The 16,506-nt window shown below is 58.7% G+C and overlaps 1 protein-coding gene across 1 annotated transcript in view; it reads left to right on the top strand.

The window, feature by feature from the left end:
- ABCB9 (ATP binding cassette subfamily B member 9) overlaps positions 1-16,506 on the top strand; it is a 27,819-nt gene extending 11,313 nt beyond the window's left edge. Inside the window, exons 3-12 of the mRNA XM_036276893.1 lie at positions 1,310-1,424; positions 1,890-2,020; positions 2,931-3,136; positions 5,005-5,202; positions 6,086-6,214; positions 7,751-7,939; positions 8,412-8,585; positions 10,082-10,241; positions 12,690-12,826; positions 16,000-16,506. Of these exons, the coding sequence (XP_036132786.1) occupies positions 1,310-1,424; positions 1,890-2,020; positions 2,931-3,136; positions 5,005-5,202; positions 6,086-6,214; positions 7,751-7,939; positions 8,412-8,585; positions 10,082-10,241; positions 12,690-12,826; positions 16,000-16,455 (1,895 nt within the window). The 3' untranslated portion in view covers positions 16,456-16,506. The remainder of the gene's footprint in view (positions 1-1,309; positions 1,425-1,889; positions 2,021-2,930; positions 3,137-5,004; positions 5,203-6,085; positions 6,215-7,750; positions 7,940-8,411; positions 8,586-10,081; positions 10,242-12,689; positions 12,827-15,999) is intronic.

Below are 16,506 nucleotides of genomic sequence, written 5' to 3'. Positions count from 1 at the left end.
CATTCACTGGAGCTTGCCGGGGTCAGGATGCTGTGGAGCTAGCGTGTGCCCTTTCCTCCCCGGTGGGTAAACTGAGGCAGAACCCATGGCAGTGGCTAGAGACTCCATGGAGACTAAGGCCCTTGAGACTGCCGCCTATGGTCCCCTGCGCCAACACCAGCAGGGGGCACCAGAACCCCACGAAAGGCCTCACTGTCCGCCTGAGCCAGCCCCGTGGAGCCCAGGAGTCGTCCACTGACCTTTACTGCGTGCCTACTGTGCGCCTGCGGGAAGAGCTGCAAGGAAGCAGGAGACCCGGCCGGGCGGGCACCTTCCAGGCCGCGTTCCTTGTTTCCGCAGCAGGGAGTCGGCATTCTGGATTCGGGGGAGGGCGGGGGCACGGGAAGACACCCCTCCCCCATTGGGAGCTGGCTTGGGTTTGAGTCCTGGCCCTTCCTCTTTTGTATTTTTTTGTTCCTCACCCGAGGATACTTTCCTGTTCATCATTAGATAGAGTGGGAGGGAGGGAGGGAGGGAGAGACAGAAACATCGATGCGACAGAGCCACATCGACGGCTGCCTCCCGCTTGACCTGACCAGGGCCGGGGACGAACCGCACCTGATGTACGTGGCCTTGACCAGAATCGAACCCGTGACTCATTGTGTCCACGAGCCGACGCTCTCACCACTTAGCCAGCGCAGCCAGGGCCTGGCCCTTTCTCTTAGTTGCTGTGTGACCTCTGGCAGATTACCCAGCCCCCCTGAGCCTCCCATTCCACCTCTGTGAAAGGGGGTGACACCTCTCTCGAACCCCTCTACCTGCCCAGGGATGTTGTGAGGGCACAATAAGACAAGTGGGTAGAAAATAATCCGGCAAACCGTGAAGTACCCCACGGAGAGGAGCAGGGGACAGTTCCCAGTACTGCAGGGACCAGAATAAAATTCGGACTCCGAGCCGTCCCCCGGCAAGAGGGACGTGAATCTCGGCGTCCGTCGGCCTGGGTGAGCGTCAGCTCAGCTGTTCAGCCTCACGTTCCTCAGCTGTAAGGTGGGGACACAGGGACCAGCTGCAGAGTCGGCACCGAGGGTGGGGATGCCGCCCCAGCCCCCTGGCTCAGCCGCTCGGTGCCCCGCAGCCGTTACTGACACCAGCACGGTCAGTGCAGATCGCAGACGGCGCTTCCTGTGCCCCTCTTCCCCGGGAGCGCGGGGCGTTCGGCAGTACAGCCCCCCGCGCCCCATGGTGAGAAGACGTGGGCTCCTGGGGCCTCGGGGGAAGGGTACCAGCCCCCCTGGCTGCAGACACCCCTGACCCCCCTGTCTCCCATTAGGAGAGACCCTTTTCCCCTACTACATTGGCCGGGCCATCGACGGCGTCATCATCCAGAAGAGCATGGAGCAGTTCACCTCAGCGGTCGTCCTCACCTGTCTGCTGGCCCTCGGCAGGTAGCAGCTCCCAGGCCTGCAGCAGGGGAGGAGGTCGGGCAGCTCCCAAGGGGAAGATGAGCCAGAGAGGCCCAAGAAATGCCCCTGCTGGGCCTGTCCCCAGCTGCTTACCGTAGGAACCAGCAGCCAAACTGGCTCTGCCCCAGGTCCATTTGGTTCAGCCACACCCCTCCAGGGTGCCCTTCTCACCCTCCCTGCTGTTTGCGGAGCGGGGACCAGGGCCAGCCTGTCTGTGCTTTCCCGGAAGGAGAGGGGTCCCGCCGGCAAAGTGGGTCCCTTGCCCCCAACAAACATCCCCTCTTCACCCTCACCTTGGGGGCTCCGGTTTGGGACTGAGCCCTGGGAGTGGGGTCAGGGTTGGGGTCCTGCCCCCCCACCCTGCCAACAGCGGGAGGGGCAGCGAGTTGAGTCGTCAATTGTCAGGAGGCTGTCGTGCCGTTTATAACATCTCTCATCTGCAATTAGCTCGTTTGCCACAGGTATTCGGGGCGGCATTTTCACCCTCGTATTTGCCAGACTGAACATTCGCCTCCGAAACCTTCTCTTCCGCTCGCTGGTATCTCAGGAGACAAGCTTCTTTGACGAGAATTGCACAGGTTGGTCCCTGGGGCCTGGCTGACCGGCGGCTCAGGCAGGGTGGGCTTACCTCGAGGTGAGCAAATAGACGGGTGTGTTTGTGGTCCCCGCCCTGCTGGCTTTTCCCACCGTCTGGTCCAGGATGGAATCATCCCGGGGTGGGCTTGGACCCTGGATGGCCTGAGCCCCGGGGAGCTGGCCTGCCGGCCGAGGTTTTGGTGTGAGCTGTGGCCACTCTAGGACTCTGGCCAGGCCACCCAAGGGCCTTGCAGCAGCCAGGGCCGTGCTTCCCACTGCCCTCTGGGAACCACAGCGGCCAGGACTGCCCAGCCTGTGGCCCGACGGGCCCAGAGCCTCTGCAGCGAGTGGGTGGCGGTGCGGGCAGAGCAGCGTCCGGCCAGGATTACAGGCTCTGAGACAGACCGGCCTGGGCCCAAGCCCTGGCTCCCCCACTCACCAGCTTAACCTCTGGGCCTCTGTTTTCTCAGCTCTGAAATGGGAACATTCAGAGTAGTAGCCACACCCCAGGGTTGTGAAGCTCTTAGCCCAGTGTCCAGCCACTGGTGACGGGATCTCAGCTCCCTCCTCCTCCTGCAACTCAGATTGTTATTTCGGGGCGGGGGGGGAGCTGCCCCCTCCACTAGTGACAGGGAACAGACGGTTTGGTCCCAGCTCAGTCACAGATGATCTGTGCGGCCCGAGCAGGCGTCTTGTCCTGACCCTCCGCCCCTCCTCTGTGCTGTGGGATCTGATGTCACACATGCTGGTGGCAAGGGCTGGGCTCAGAGCAGCCCTCGCGGGGCATCTACTCTTCCCTCCTCACCCCCGAGAAGTGGAGGAGGCCCGCGCTGCCCAGTGCCCCTTGGTGCCCCTGCCCCTGCCTGCAGTCGCCCCGTTGCCGCCTCAGGAGCTGAGCTCCTTGGGTTCCAGGGGACCTCATCTCCCGCCTCACCACGGACACCACCGTGGTCAGCAACGTGATCTCCCACAACATCAACATCTTCCTGTGGAACGCGGTCAAGGCCACGGGCGTGGTGTTCTTCGTGTTCAGCCTCTCGTGGCAGCTGTCCGTGGTCGCTTTCATGGGCTTCCTCATCATCATGATGGTGTCCAACGTCTACGGCAAGTACTACAAGGTAGGCGGTGGGCAACGCGGCTCTGGGTGACCCTCAGAAGGGGTTCGGGACCCCGGGGAGCTAGGGAAGGACTTGTCCCTCAGTGAATATTTATTGAGCACCTGCCACGTCCCAGGTGCCAAGATGCAGCGTGACGCAGACAGGCCCCTGCCCTCAGTGAGCTTGTGTTCTGGGGGGAGTGCAGAGGGTGAGTGACAGCAGTGGTGACGTGTAGCGTGTGAGAGACCGGAGTGCTCAGGAGGAAGGCGAAGCGAGGAAGAGAGGGATTGGCGGCAGCTGAGGCTTTACGTAGATCTTTCTGAGAAGGTGACATTTGCATCCAGTCGGCCACCTGAGAGAAGAGCCTTCCGTTCCGAGCAGAGGACACAGCCGTTCCTCCCCGGGGTGCACGCGTGTCTGAGGAGCAATGAGTGAGGGGAGAGGCCAGGAGATGAGGCCGGAGGTGACGGGCCAGACAGCGTAGGCCTTTGTGGGGACTTTGGTTTCCACCATTTCTGTAGAGTCTGTTCTCAGGGGGGTGGCTCGAGCCCATGAGCAAAGCCCTGGCCCGGGGTGCAGGGAAGGGAAGGCTGCGGCCCCTCCAGCCAGCCCTTGGTCCGGCCTCTGCGGGGAAGGCGGGCCCGAGAGCCAGGCCCGGGCGCACCCTCCTGCTTCCCGTGTTGGTAGGTGCCCCTGAGCCCTGAGGGACCCAGGCAGAAGGCCCCTTCCCCGGGGATCCAGGCCCGAGGGGTGGGCGTACTCCTGAGCAGAGGCTCTGGCATGAGCAGCTCCTCTGAACCCTTGGTGTCTGTGCCCTGAGGCCAGCCTCCCAAAGGAGCCCATTCCCCACAACCCCTGCATGGCCCTGGCAGGCCACCACCCAGGGGGCCCGCTCGCCAGCGGTCTGGGTCCCGGGCCTCACTGTTTTCCTCTCTGGGCAGAGAAAGTAAATACGTTAGTCGGAGTTGGAGCCAGTTCCCTTCCTGTGCTGCCCACCCCGCCCTTCCTGCCTTCCCGCCAGCCCCAGCCCCCAGGACAGGACAGGAAACCCAGCTGCCCCCGGCCAGCCCTCCTGCGCACCTCAGGCCCCGCCCCAGGCTCGGCCCTGCGGGGCCTCCAGGGCAGGGTCGCCAGCCTCCTTCCCGGACCTGCCTGTGCTGCACAGAGCCGCCTGGTCAGCACCACCGCCCACAGCCCGGGACACCGCACCGCCCGGGTGCTGAATGCGCTGCGGGGTCCCCGCGGCTGGGCGGGGCTCACAGGTCGTGGGCTGTGCTGCACCGGTCCTGGCCTGGCCTGGCCTCGCGGGCCGCCGCCGGCCGTGTGCGGATCTCAGAGTGGTGGCTACTGCGGAGCCTGAACAGCGCTGCCGGGTCTGCTTCCAGGACTCCGGTGGGCAGCAGCCTGGCCACACGTTTGGAACCGCGCCTCTGCCACCAGCCCCGCCACGCATCACGCACGGGCAAACCTTACAGCCAGTGCCCTCTGCCACCGTCTGGGACTTGGCCGGGAGTTCTGGACTCTCTGCGCCAACCCTCAGGGCCTCCTGGTTTCACGTGCGTGGATGACGTCAATGCGCCCCCTTTATAGTGGCGTGTCCTTGCTGTGGACAAACCCGGCCAGCCACCCAGGGGCGTCGTTGCTCTTCTGTCCGCACAGCATCAGCTGTTGAGGTTCCTTTTCTGAAAAGATCACCCAAAACTGTGACTACCAGTAGCCTCTGATGACTGGAGGTGACTTAGCGATCAGCCCCCCGCTCAGGGACTGGGACCTTGGGAGTCGCTCCCTGGGTCCAGCCGGAGCCTGGCCCCTAAGTCCGTCAGATCACGCTAGGAGGGCGCAGGCGAGGGAGGGACTGGGCCTGACCCTGCCCTGGCTCTCCTGCGCAGAGGCTCTCCAAAGAGGTCCAGAGCGCCCTGGCCAGAGCCAGCAGCGTAGCCGAGGAGACCATCGGTGCCATGAAGACGGTCCGGAGCTTTGCCAACGAGGAGGTGGAGGCGGAGGTGTACGCACAGAAGCTGCAGCAGGTGTACAAGCTGAACAGGAAGCAGGCGGCCGCCCACATGTACTACACCTGGAGCAGTGGGGTATGTGTCCCCGGCCACAGCGGGCGCAACCATGAAGATGGGGTCCCTTGCCCTGGACGTTAGCCCGGTCCCTGCACTTGACTTTCTCTGCCTCAGCTTCCTGTGTGTGCATGGAGCTCTCCGGGAAAGAGTCAGCCCCTGGTGCACGTCCCAGAGATCTCTGCCCTGTGCACATGGGGCGGGGCGGGGGCTCGCCCTTCAGCTGGGGAAATGTCCTGCCAAGGCAGGAGCCACCCGAGCCAGCCCGGACCCAGCAAGAGCCGTCCTGGCCGTTCCCGTGTCGTGAGTGTCTGGCTCACTTCCAGGGACGGGCATGGGTCACGTGGCCCCTGGCGTGCTTGCCAGCCGCATCTGGAAGACGGGCTCATCGGGAAACAGCTGGGCTAGGAAAGATGTGAATTTGGAGTTTAGGGGAAGGAGGAGCTGGTGGTCTATAGGGGAGCCAGGGACAGGGACAGGCTGGGTCCCCCAGGGCAGGCCACCCCTCAGAAGTGCCCAGCCAGGAAGGAGAAGGGCCTGAAACCCAGCTCAGCCAAGCTTCCGGGCAGTCTGTCCACCGGCAGGGTGCCTTTTGGGCTGAGGGTTCAGGGTCTGCTGTGCCAGGCCTCACAAAGAAAGCCTTGTTCCCAGCCAGGCCCGCAGCCAGCTCAGCTGGGGACCTTCACAGGGAAAAACTCCACGGGGGGGGGGGGGGGGTGAGAGTGACAGACAGGCTCCAGCTTGTGGGAAGCACTGCTGGCTGGGTTTCAGTTCATGGCTGGGTGTGCAGGGCCCACAGCTGCCCCGCCCCCCCGCACCCCTGCAGCCGGGGGGCTGGGATCAGGCCGTGGGAAGGTGTGAGCCAAGCCTCCCGTGACAAACGGCCCCTTCTCTCTGCCTCCAGCTCACGCTGGTGGTGGTCCAGGTCAGTGTCCTCTACTATGGAGGCCACCTCGTCATCTCCGGGCAGATGACCGGCGGCAACCTCGTCTCCTTTGTTATCTACGCGTTGGCCCTGGGAGACTGTATGGAGGTGAGGGGCTGGTGGACGGGGTCCAGGGGAGTGAGGGCTGTGTGGAGACGAGGGATCTGAACAGGGTGCCCCGGGGCACGAGGGATGCATACTTCTTTCTAAAGCAGTAGGGGAGAGACAATCAAGCCAACAGCGACAGCAACAAAGATCATTTCAGAAAGTGCTCACGAGGTGGTGAGCACACAGGACAGTGCACAGATGACGTCCCACAGAGCTGTACGCCTGACAGCTGTAATCTCATTAACCAATGTCACCCCAACAAGTTCAATTTACAAATGCTCATGAGAGCCCTGGCCGGTTTGGCTCAGCGGTTAGAGCGTCGGCCCGCAGACCAGAGAGTCCCGGGTTCGGTTTCCACTGGGGGCACGTACCTCGGTTGCAGTTTGTCCCCGGCCCTGGTTGGTTGTGTGGGTGGCAGCCACTCAATGTGACTCTCACATCAATGTTTCTCTCTCTCCCTCCCCCTCTCCCTCCCACTCTATCTGAAGATAAATGCAAAAAAAAAATGCTCACGAGAGGTCTCGGTGCTGTCCCCACTTCTCAAGTGGAAGCTGAGGCTCAGAGAGGTTGGGCAACTTGCCGCCTGTCTCTGCGGGGCCTGGATCCAAAGCCAGACGAGTCTGACTTTATTTTAACCCACCTCAAAGCACAGCATCATGGAAAAAAAGACAAGGGTTTTTTCAGATTATGTCTGTTTTTGTTTTTTTTTTTAAATCCTCACCAGAGGATATTTCCCATTGATTTTTTGATAGAATGGCAGAGAGGGAGGAAGGGAGAGAGAGAGAAACATCAACACGAGAGGGACACATCGACTGGTTGCCTCCCGCGTGACCTTGACCAGGGCCCAGGATCAGATCGTAACCGAGGTACATGCCCTTGACCAGAATTGAACCCGCGACTCTTTGGTCCATGGGCCGACTCTGTAACCACTGAGCCAAACCGGCCAGGGCAGCACTGATATCTTTAATAATCATCATCATCTTGGTATTAATGGTGACAGTCACAGCTGTGGTGTATCGAGGGCTTACGTCACAGAACCGTGGCACCGGTACCGATGTTCCCTCCACTTACAGCACCTACAGGCCTGGGTCCGAGTCCTGGCTCTGCCCCTTCGGCTCTGTGACCGGGGGAAGCTGCTTGAGGTCTCTGTGCCCCCCATCTCCTCATTCGCATTTGTGTTGCGCGCACTTCTCTTACCCAAGGAGATGGAGAGTGCACATTAAGACTCGTTTCTGTAATCGGAACATTTCCAACGCTGCGGCGGCGGAAGGAGGAAGGCTCTGTTTCTGTCCTGCCACATTCTGGCTGGTTGTGTGACTCGGTGCCGTTTCCTCCTGGGAGGGGACAGCGCCCCCTGCGGGGCGGGGCCAGGCTGGAAGGGCTGCGAGGCGCTGGCCCCTAATGCATCAGCACTGTCGCTTCTGTCCTCACGTTTCGTTGTCCGACGAACTAGCAGGCGGGGCCCAGCAGCCTCGCACGTCCCCGGAACTGACGCGCCCTTGCTCTCCCGCACGCCCTCTCCTGCACCGCGGGCAGTCCATGGGCTCTATCTACAGCAGCCTGATGCAAGGAGTGGGGGCTGCCGAGAAGGTCTTCGAGTTCATCGACCGTCAGCCAACCATGGTGCTTGACGGGAACTTGGCCCCTGACCACGTGGAGGGCCGCGTGGACTTTGAAAACGTGACCTTCACCTACCGCACTCGGCCCCACACCAAAGTCCTGCAGGTGAGGGGGCTCGAGGCCTGCGCAAACCCTCCTCTCCCTCACCCCGTCTCTCACCCCTGCCCCTGCCAGGCCGTGGCAGTGCAGCCAGGAATAGGCCAGGCAGCGTCCCTGCGCCCGTGCAGCTCGGGCTCTAGTCAGGGGAGGCGGGTTATTAACAGAAGGGTGGTGTGGTAGGAGTCATCTGCAGGGGTGATGTAACAGTCAAGGAGGGCTTCTTGGAGGAGGTGGCCTTTGAGCTGAGACCTGAACAAGGAGCAGGAACCAGTCTGGTTGCTGTGCAGAAAGCGCATTCCAGGCAGAGGAAACAAGTATGGAAATGCTGCCCGATCCCAGGAAGGAGAGCATTCCGGGAGCCAGCAGCGCGGACGGTGCAGAGGCGCGTGGGCTGGGCTGGGCTGGGGCAGGCACCTGCCTGTGTCTGGAGCCAGAGCGCCTGAGCCAGCCCTGCACTGTGTCTGCGTGTTCCTTGCAGAATGTGTCCTTCAGCCTGTCCCCAGGGAAGGTGACTGCGCTCGTGGGGCCCTCGGGCAGCGGGAAGAGCTCCTGTGTCAACATTTTGGAGAACTTCTACCCCCTGCAGGGGGGCCGCGTGCTGCTGGATGGGAAGTCCATCAGCGCCTATGACCACAAGTTCCTGCACCGCGTGGTAGGTGGCGGCCTTCGCTGCCTCTGCCCTTGCTTTCTCCCAGCTTCTCCGGGAGCGGTAGCACAGACCTGGAGGAGAGCCTCGGGTATGGGTGAGGTTCAAAGACTAATCACCACCCTAAACACCACCCAGGTCAAGAAACAGAGCACTCTGGCACTCCAGGAGGCTCCCCAGAACACCTTGCCCGGCTTTTTACGATCATCGTTTCATTCTCTTTCATTTCAAACACAAGCGAAAGTGTACGTAGAAAGTCACAGGGGTAGAAGCTGTGAGCCAGCTGGGCTGCATGGGCTCAGGAGACAAGTTACAGATCCGGGGGGGGGGGGGCAGTTGGAATCATAACCCGTGTGTTCGTCAGGGCCTGGCTGCTTCCCGTGACATTCCTTGTGAGTCATCAGGTTGAGGCCGTGGTTGCAGTTCGTTCGTTATCGTGGCTGGTTGATAATCCACCATGTCAGCGTGTCGCCGTGTTTCTGCATTCTGCTCTCAGTGGGTATGGGGTGGTTTCCCGGTTTTCACCGGTGCCAGCAATGCTGACACAGACAGGTTGGCCCGTGTCCTGGTGCACACAGAGTGGGTGTTCTCCCAGAGCGGATGCTCAGCCACGCGTTCGAGGCTGCTGCCACGAGGCTGGTCGCCCCACGTCACGCCCCACCGGCAGTGGGAGAGTGTTCTAGCGGTCCCACATTTCAGCCGTGTCCAGTCCCTCACAGAGGCCGTGGGTGACCAGACAGCTCCGAGTGACCCTTTCAGGAGAGGGCCTCAGTGCCAGACTCGACGCTGACAGAGCCCTGCATGGTGGTTCAGGTGCACACGGCACAAGAAACACCGATTGTTTTGTTTCTAACCGTTCTTAAAACTTTTTTTCTTTATTGATTTGAGAGAGAGAGACATCAGTGAGAGAACATCAGTTGGCCATCTCCCGCATGCCCCGCACTGGGCACCCGGCCCGCAACCTGGGCATGTGCCCTGACCGGGAATCGAACAGGGACCTCTCAGCCCCTGGGACGACGCTCCATCCCCTGAGCCGCACTGACCAGGCAATACTGTCATTTTTTTGTAGGCCACATCCCTGAAACGGGGACCCCGGGACAACAGCTGCTTTGAGTTGTTCTGTTGGAAGGGAGCGAGGTGGTGGCGGGGGCCGTGCTGCGCCCTCCTGCCTCCCAGCACGAAGACGCACTCACAGAGCTGCCCGCCGCCTTCTCCTCCTTGTCCTTGTCCAGGGCAGGGCAGACAGCGTCAGGGAGCTCGGCTTGGCTGAGAGCGGCAAGCTTGGGGGCCCCAGGCTGCTGGCCAGGGGGCCGGGGGCTCTGCAGACGGCGGCCTCCGCTGCCGGGAGAAGATCAGCTGAACGCAGCAGCCGGCGCAGGCCCTGGTCAGATTCCAGACCTGAGACCCCTGGCGCCAGCCGGGCCTGGGGCTGGCGAGGTGCCTGGTGACAGCTGGCTGCACGTGTTCCCGGCCTCACACCTCCTGTTCCTCCTGCTCCGCAGATCTCCCTGGTGAGCCAGGAGCCGGTGCTCTTCGCCCGCTCCGTCACAGACAACATCTCCTATGGCCTGCCCGCCGTGCCCTTCGAGAAGGTGGTGGAGGCTGCGCAGAAGGCCAACGCCCACGACTTCATCAAAGAGCTGCAGGACGGCTACGATACAGGTACCCTCCACTGCACCCTCCCTCTCCTGCCCCCGCCAAGACTTCTTCCAGTGGTTCCTTGCATGTCCTTTGGGACTTCCATACGCAAGCGTAAATATATATTTTCATTTCCTCCCGCCCTTTCACAGAAAAGAAACAGCAGGTTCTGTTCTGCACCTGGCTGTTTAAACTAAACACAGTATCTTACTGACCTTTACATTGGTGCCTGGAGAGCTTCCTTGTTCCTTCTTTTTATTTTTTGGTCAAATGTTTTATTCTGCATCTGTTGGGGTGGTCGTATGATTTTTATCATGTTGATTGATTTGCGGGGATCGAACTACCCTTGCAACCCTGGAATAAATCCCACTTGATCATGGCGTCTAACCCTTTCACTGTATTGTTGATTTGGTTTGCTAATGTTTTGATGATAATTTTTCCGTCTGTGTTCATCAGGTAAATGGGCCTGTAATTTTCTTTTACTGTAGTATGTTTGTCTGGTTTGGGTGTGAGGGTTACAGTGGTGGTGTAGAGTGAGTTTGGAAATGTACCTTCCTCTTCGACTATTTGGAGTGGTTTGAGAAGGATAGGTATTCATTCTTCTTTAAATGTTTGGTAGGATTCACCCATGAAGCCTTCTGGTCTTTTGTTTGTTGGGAGTTGTTGTTTTTTTATTACCGCTTCAATTTAATTGCTCATAATTAGTCTGTTCAAACTGTTTCTTTCTGGTTCAGTCTTGGAAGGTCACGTTTCCAGAAATTTATCCATTTCTTCCAGGTTGTTTAATTTGTCATCATATTAATTGTTTGTAGTATTTTTTCTTTTTATTGTTATGTATTGGTTTTGGGTTGTTCGTAATATTTTTTTAATATGTTTTTATTGATTTTTTTTTTTTTTTTAGAGAGAGGAAGGAAAAGAGAGATAGAAACATGTGAGAGAGAAACATCAATCGGCTGCCTCCTGCCCGCCCCTTTCTGTAACCTGGGCATGTGCCCTGACCAGGAATTGAACTGGGACCTCTCAGTCCGTGGGACGATGCTCCATCCACTGAGCCACACTGGCTGGGCATTCATAGTATTCTTTAATCCTTCGTATGTCTGTGGTGTCAGTTGTAACTTGTGTTTCATTTCTGATTTTATTTATTTGGGCTCGCTCTCTTTTTTTCTTTATGACTCTAGCTAAAAGTTTATCAATTTTGCTTATCTTTTCAAAGAACTAGTTCTTTTTTGTTTGTTTGTTTTTAATCCTCACGAGGACATTTTTCCATCTTTGTTCAGATAGACTGGGGTGGGGGAGAGAAACATCGATGTGAGAGGGACACATTGACTGGTTGCCTCCTGCACGACCCCGACCAGGGCTGGGAACAAACTGCAACCAAGGTTCGTGCCCTTGACTGGAATCGAACCCGAGACTCATCAGTCTGTGGGCTGACGCTCTAACTGCTGAGCAAACCAGCCAGGGCCAAAGAACTAGTTCTTAATTCCATTGTTCTTTCCCACTTATTTTATGTTTAGTCTCCATTTCATTTATTTCCACTGTGATCTCTATTTTTTTTTTCTTTATTGAGAGGAAGGGAGAGGAAGAGAGAGAGAGAGAAACATCGATGAGCAAGAACATTGATTGGCTGCCTCCTGCATGCCCGCCACCGGGGATCGGGCCCACAACCTGGGCACGTGCCCTGACCGGGAATCAAACCGGCGACCTCTTAGGGTCCACACTCAACCCCTGAGCCACACCGGCCGGGCACATTTCCACTCTGATCTCTATTATTTCCTTCCTTCTACCTACTTTGGGTTTTGTGTTCTTTTTTTAACAGCTGCATAGTATTCCAATGTACAAGTTGGATAATACTTCACTTAATAAATAATTTATTCAGTTTCCCATTGATGGACATCTGAGCAGTTATTTTTGTCTCTGTTGTTGTTGTTTTGCAATCGTGCGCTTTGCTGTGAGTCGCGCACAACCTGTAGGAAAAGTTGGTCTGTAGGGACAATTCAGAGGTGGGCTCGCTGGCACAAGGCTGTGCGTTTGTAATCGGGACCCAGACGTGCACAGTGCAGACATAGGCACAGAGGTGTGTGCCCGGCAGCCCCATTATTGGGAGCGACAGGGGTCAAACCCCTGCGCTTACCCCAGCCCACGGAGGGGTGCCCGTCTCCCCGCAGCCACACCAGCACAATGTATTATCGCACGTTCGGATTTTGCCAAATTAATGGGTAGAAAATATGACCTTGGTACCAACGGCATGTGGTTGTAATGTGCAGGCGTCACACGAACAGGGAGGCGGAGCACCCTCTTGTGCCTTGTGAACCATTGGTGGTCCCAGCCGGTGGCCCTTGTGACCACCCTTTTGCTGGGGAGCCCAGTCCCACCACAGCAGGGAAAGCGGAGGAAGGGAGCCTCCCGCCCACCCCCGGGGCTGCCCGGCCTTCCCCAGCCCCGCTCACTTGTCCCTGTGCCTGTGCCACGCAGAGACCGGGGAGAGGGGCGCCCAGCTGTCCGGTGGGCAGAAGCAGCGGGTGGCCGTGGCCCGGGCTCTGGTGCGGAACCCGCCCGTCCTCATCCTGGACGAAGCCACCAGCGCTCTGGATGCGGAGAGCGAGCACCTGGTGAGTGGCGGCGGCGGTGGTGCGGCAGCGGGCGGGTGCTGGGAAGGGCTTGGGAACGGCCAGGGGCTCTCCTGCACCGTCAGCTTCCCAGACGGGGCGTTTCGGCTGGAGGGTCCAGTCGTGTGCCCGTCTGTCGTCTCTCCACGGGTCGGTCCTCTGCCTGGCGGTGTTCACGGTGCTCCTCACAGGGGCCCGGCGCCGATCCCGGCACTGACCAGCCAGATAAAAACTCCTGCCCCGTGATGTTACCGTTTCAGGGGGCAAGACAGATACTAAACAAGGACCCAGGGACGAGTTCAGCCTGTGGCCTGCGCTCCATAGACAGTGAGACAGTCATGCGACGCCCTGGCCAGTGTGGCTCAGCGGTTAGAGCGTAGGCCCGTGGGTCAGTGAGTCACGGGTTCAGTTCCCGTCGAGGGCACGTACCTCAGTTTCGGTTCGTCCCCAGCCTTGGTTGGGTCGTGCGGGAGGCAACCAGTCTATGTGGCTCTATCACATCGATGTTTCTCTCTGTCTCTCTCTCCCTCCCTCCCACTCGATCTAATGATAAACAGAAAAATATCCTTGGGTGAGGAATTTTTTAAAAATCCAGTTACATGACTGAGATCAGAGGGGTCAGCGTTGTTGAGGAGAAGCAGCCAGGCATTGGCAGAGCTGGGGACGCGGATTTATTCAGCAGCTGTTGCCCGTGGGCAAGAGCCAGGCTCCAGGGAAAACCCACACGGCACCGGCCAGTGCGGATGTGGTCAGGCCAGCGAGGTCTGCCGCCGGCTGCTTTGAAATTGGGATTCTGTCCTCCCACGGGCACTGGGGGACGGAGGCCCTGTCCACCCTGCTGGTCACACACAGAGGAATGACCTCGGGTCCTTGAGAAAGAGCCTCCTGAGTTAGGATACTCACATGCACATCAGAGGCACAGAGGAAGGGTTTGTGGTGTAAGCCCCTTGTTCTGAGAGGGAGATTGGGTGTTGGCTGGAACAAATAGCCGATTCTCCTGGTCATGCTGGGCATTTAGGGGGCTGGGGCCTCCTGCGGACAAGGCTGTGTGCTGGAGAAGCCCGTCTGGAGTGTGGCCATCTCTGGGTGCAGGCGTTGGATGGGGTGAGATGTGCCCAGAGTGTGCCCTGCCCACCGACAGGGCTGGGGTCGTCGAAAGGAAAGGAGGGAGCCACGGGGAGTTCTGGGGTGAGGGCATCCCAGGAGGAGGGCAGGCAGGCGCAAAGGCTCAGAGCAGGTCCACAGCCGAGTCTGGAGGCCGGTGTGTCTGGAGGGTGAGGCGAGGACAGAGTCAGAGGGAGAAACAACACCTCGGGCTCTAGTTCAGAGTTTGGACTTTTAAAAAGATTAATGGATTTTATTTATGTATGTATTTATTTTTATTTACTTTTTAAAACTATGTTTTTATTGATTTTTTTTTTAGGGAGAGAGAGAAACATCCATGTGAGAGAGAAACATCAGTCGGCTGCCTCCTGCACGCCCCCTGCTGGGGATCGAGCCCACAACCCTAGGCACGTGCCCTGACCGGGAATTGAACCAGGACCTCTCAGTCCATGGGACGACACTCGGTCCACTGAGCTACACCGGCTGGGCTGGATTTTATTTATTTATTTATTTATTTATTTATTTTTTATCCTCACCCGAGGACATTTTCCCATTTTTTTGTTCAGGTAGAGTGGGAGGGAGCGAGAGGAACACAGAGAGAGAGAGAAACATCGATGTGAAAGGGACACATCGAGTGGCTGCCACCCGCACGACTGACCAGGGCCGGGGACAAACTGCAACCGAGGTACATGCCCTTAGCGGGAACCGAACCCGGGTCTCTCAGGACCGCAGGCCGACGCTCTAACCGCTGAGCCAAACTGGCCAGGGATGGATTTTATTTTTTAGAGCACTTTTAGGTTTCGAGAAAATTGAGCAGAAAGTACAGAGAATTCCCGTGTGTCCCCTTTGCCCCCCACAAACGGCCTTCCCTATCATTAACATCTGGCTTGATTGTGGTATGTCAGTTACAATGGGCGAAGCAATATTAACGCGTTGTCTCCGGCTAGAGGCTGTGGTTTTACGTTAGAGGGTACTGTCGCATTGTGTATTCTGTGAGTTCTGACAGACGGAGATTCCGTGTGTCTACCGTCTTCAACACAGAGCAGTCCCGCAGTCCTAACACTCCCGAGAGCTTGGGTTTTATCCTAAGTGGACGAGAAGCCATTGGAGAGCTTCGAGCAGGAGTTCAACAAGAAGTGATTATACGTTTTTATTTAAAAAAATTTTTTTCCTTTATTGAGTTTTAGAGAAAGAGAAAGGGAGAGGGAGAGGGAGATAGAAACATGGATGAGAGAGAACATCGATTGGCCGCCTCCTGCATGCCCCCCACTGGGGATCGGACCCACATCCTGGGCATGTGCCCTGACCAGGAATCAAACTGGCGACGTCTTGGTGCAGGGTCGACACTCAACCAGTGAACCACACCGGCTGGATGTGATTACACATTTTTTTTTAACCTCACCCGAGGACATTCCTCCATTTTTTTGTTCAGATAGAGTGGGAGGGAGAGAGAGGAAGAGAGAGAGAGAGAGAGAGAGAGAGAGAGAAACATTGATGTGAAAGGGACACATCGAGTGGCTGCCACCCGCACAACCAACCAGGGCCGGGGACAAACTGCAACCGAGGTACGCGCCCTTAGCGGGAACCGAACCCGGGTTTCTCTGGACCGCAGGCCGACGCTCTAACCGCTGAGCCAAACCGGCCAGGGCTGATTACACATTTTTAAGTCCATGCGGGGAATGGACCCGGGAGCGAGCAGGAAGGTTGCAGGCGCCCAGGAGTGGCGGTAGAGGTGGAGAGATGGGACAGCGAGGTACCGGGGAGACGGGATCTACGGGATCTGCCATGAGTTGGACTTGGGCCATAAGGGAGGACGAGGAAGGGAGGGCGATGGTTCTGTGGGCATGAGCTTTGGGGCTGACGGTGAGCCCATCCACCAAGACCAAGGTTAGAGGGTGGAGCAGGTTGGGGCCCACCTGTCATTCACTGAGCGCTTCCCTTGTTGCCGGCACTGAACCCTCCCCGGGAACAAAGACCCAGGAAGCTCAGAACAGTTGAGTGTCACTAGGTGGTGGAGCGGGATCGGAGCCGGGGCAGGGCGGGGGCGGTGGGCACGGCGGCCCCCCCGTGAGCCGGCCCCTCCTGTTCCCCCAGATCCGGGAGGCCATCTACAGGAACCCGCAGAGGCGCACGGTGCTGATTGTGGCGCACCGGCTGAGCACGGTGCAGCAGGCCCACCGCATCGTGGTGCTGGACAAGGGCCGCGTGGTGCAGCAGGGCACGCACCAGCAGCTGCTGGCCCAGGGCGGCCTCTACGCCACGCTGGTGCAGCGGCAGATGCTGGGGCTCGACTCCGCCCCGGACTGCACAGCCCGCCCCAGCGAGCCGCCTGGCAACAGCTGACGCGAGGCCGGTCGGAGGCCCTGGCGCCCGCTTGGCTGAGGCACCCACGGGCTCTGAGCCCAGCCCACGGCGCCCCCGTGTGTCCCTGCTCCCTGCATCTTGCCCTGCCCCTGCCACCACGCACTCCCGTCTGGGCAGTGGACACCGGGGGTCTCTCCGCCTGGTCTCCCAAGGTTTCTAAGTGAAGGCAGCATCACCTTTGTTGTTAATCCTCACCCGAGGATATTTTTCCGTTG

This window comes from Molossus molossus, unplaced genomic scaffold (assembly GCF_014108415.1).
Source record: "Molossus molossus isolate mMolMol1 unplaced genomic scaffold, mMolMol1.p scaffold_m16_p_22, whole genome shotgun sequence".
NCBI classification, from domain to species: Eukaryota; Metazoa; Chordata; class Mammalia; order Chiroptera; family Molossidae; genus Molossus; species Molossus molossus.
This window is presented reverse-complemented; position numbering and strand designations above follow the sequence as displayed.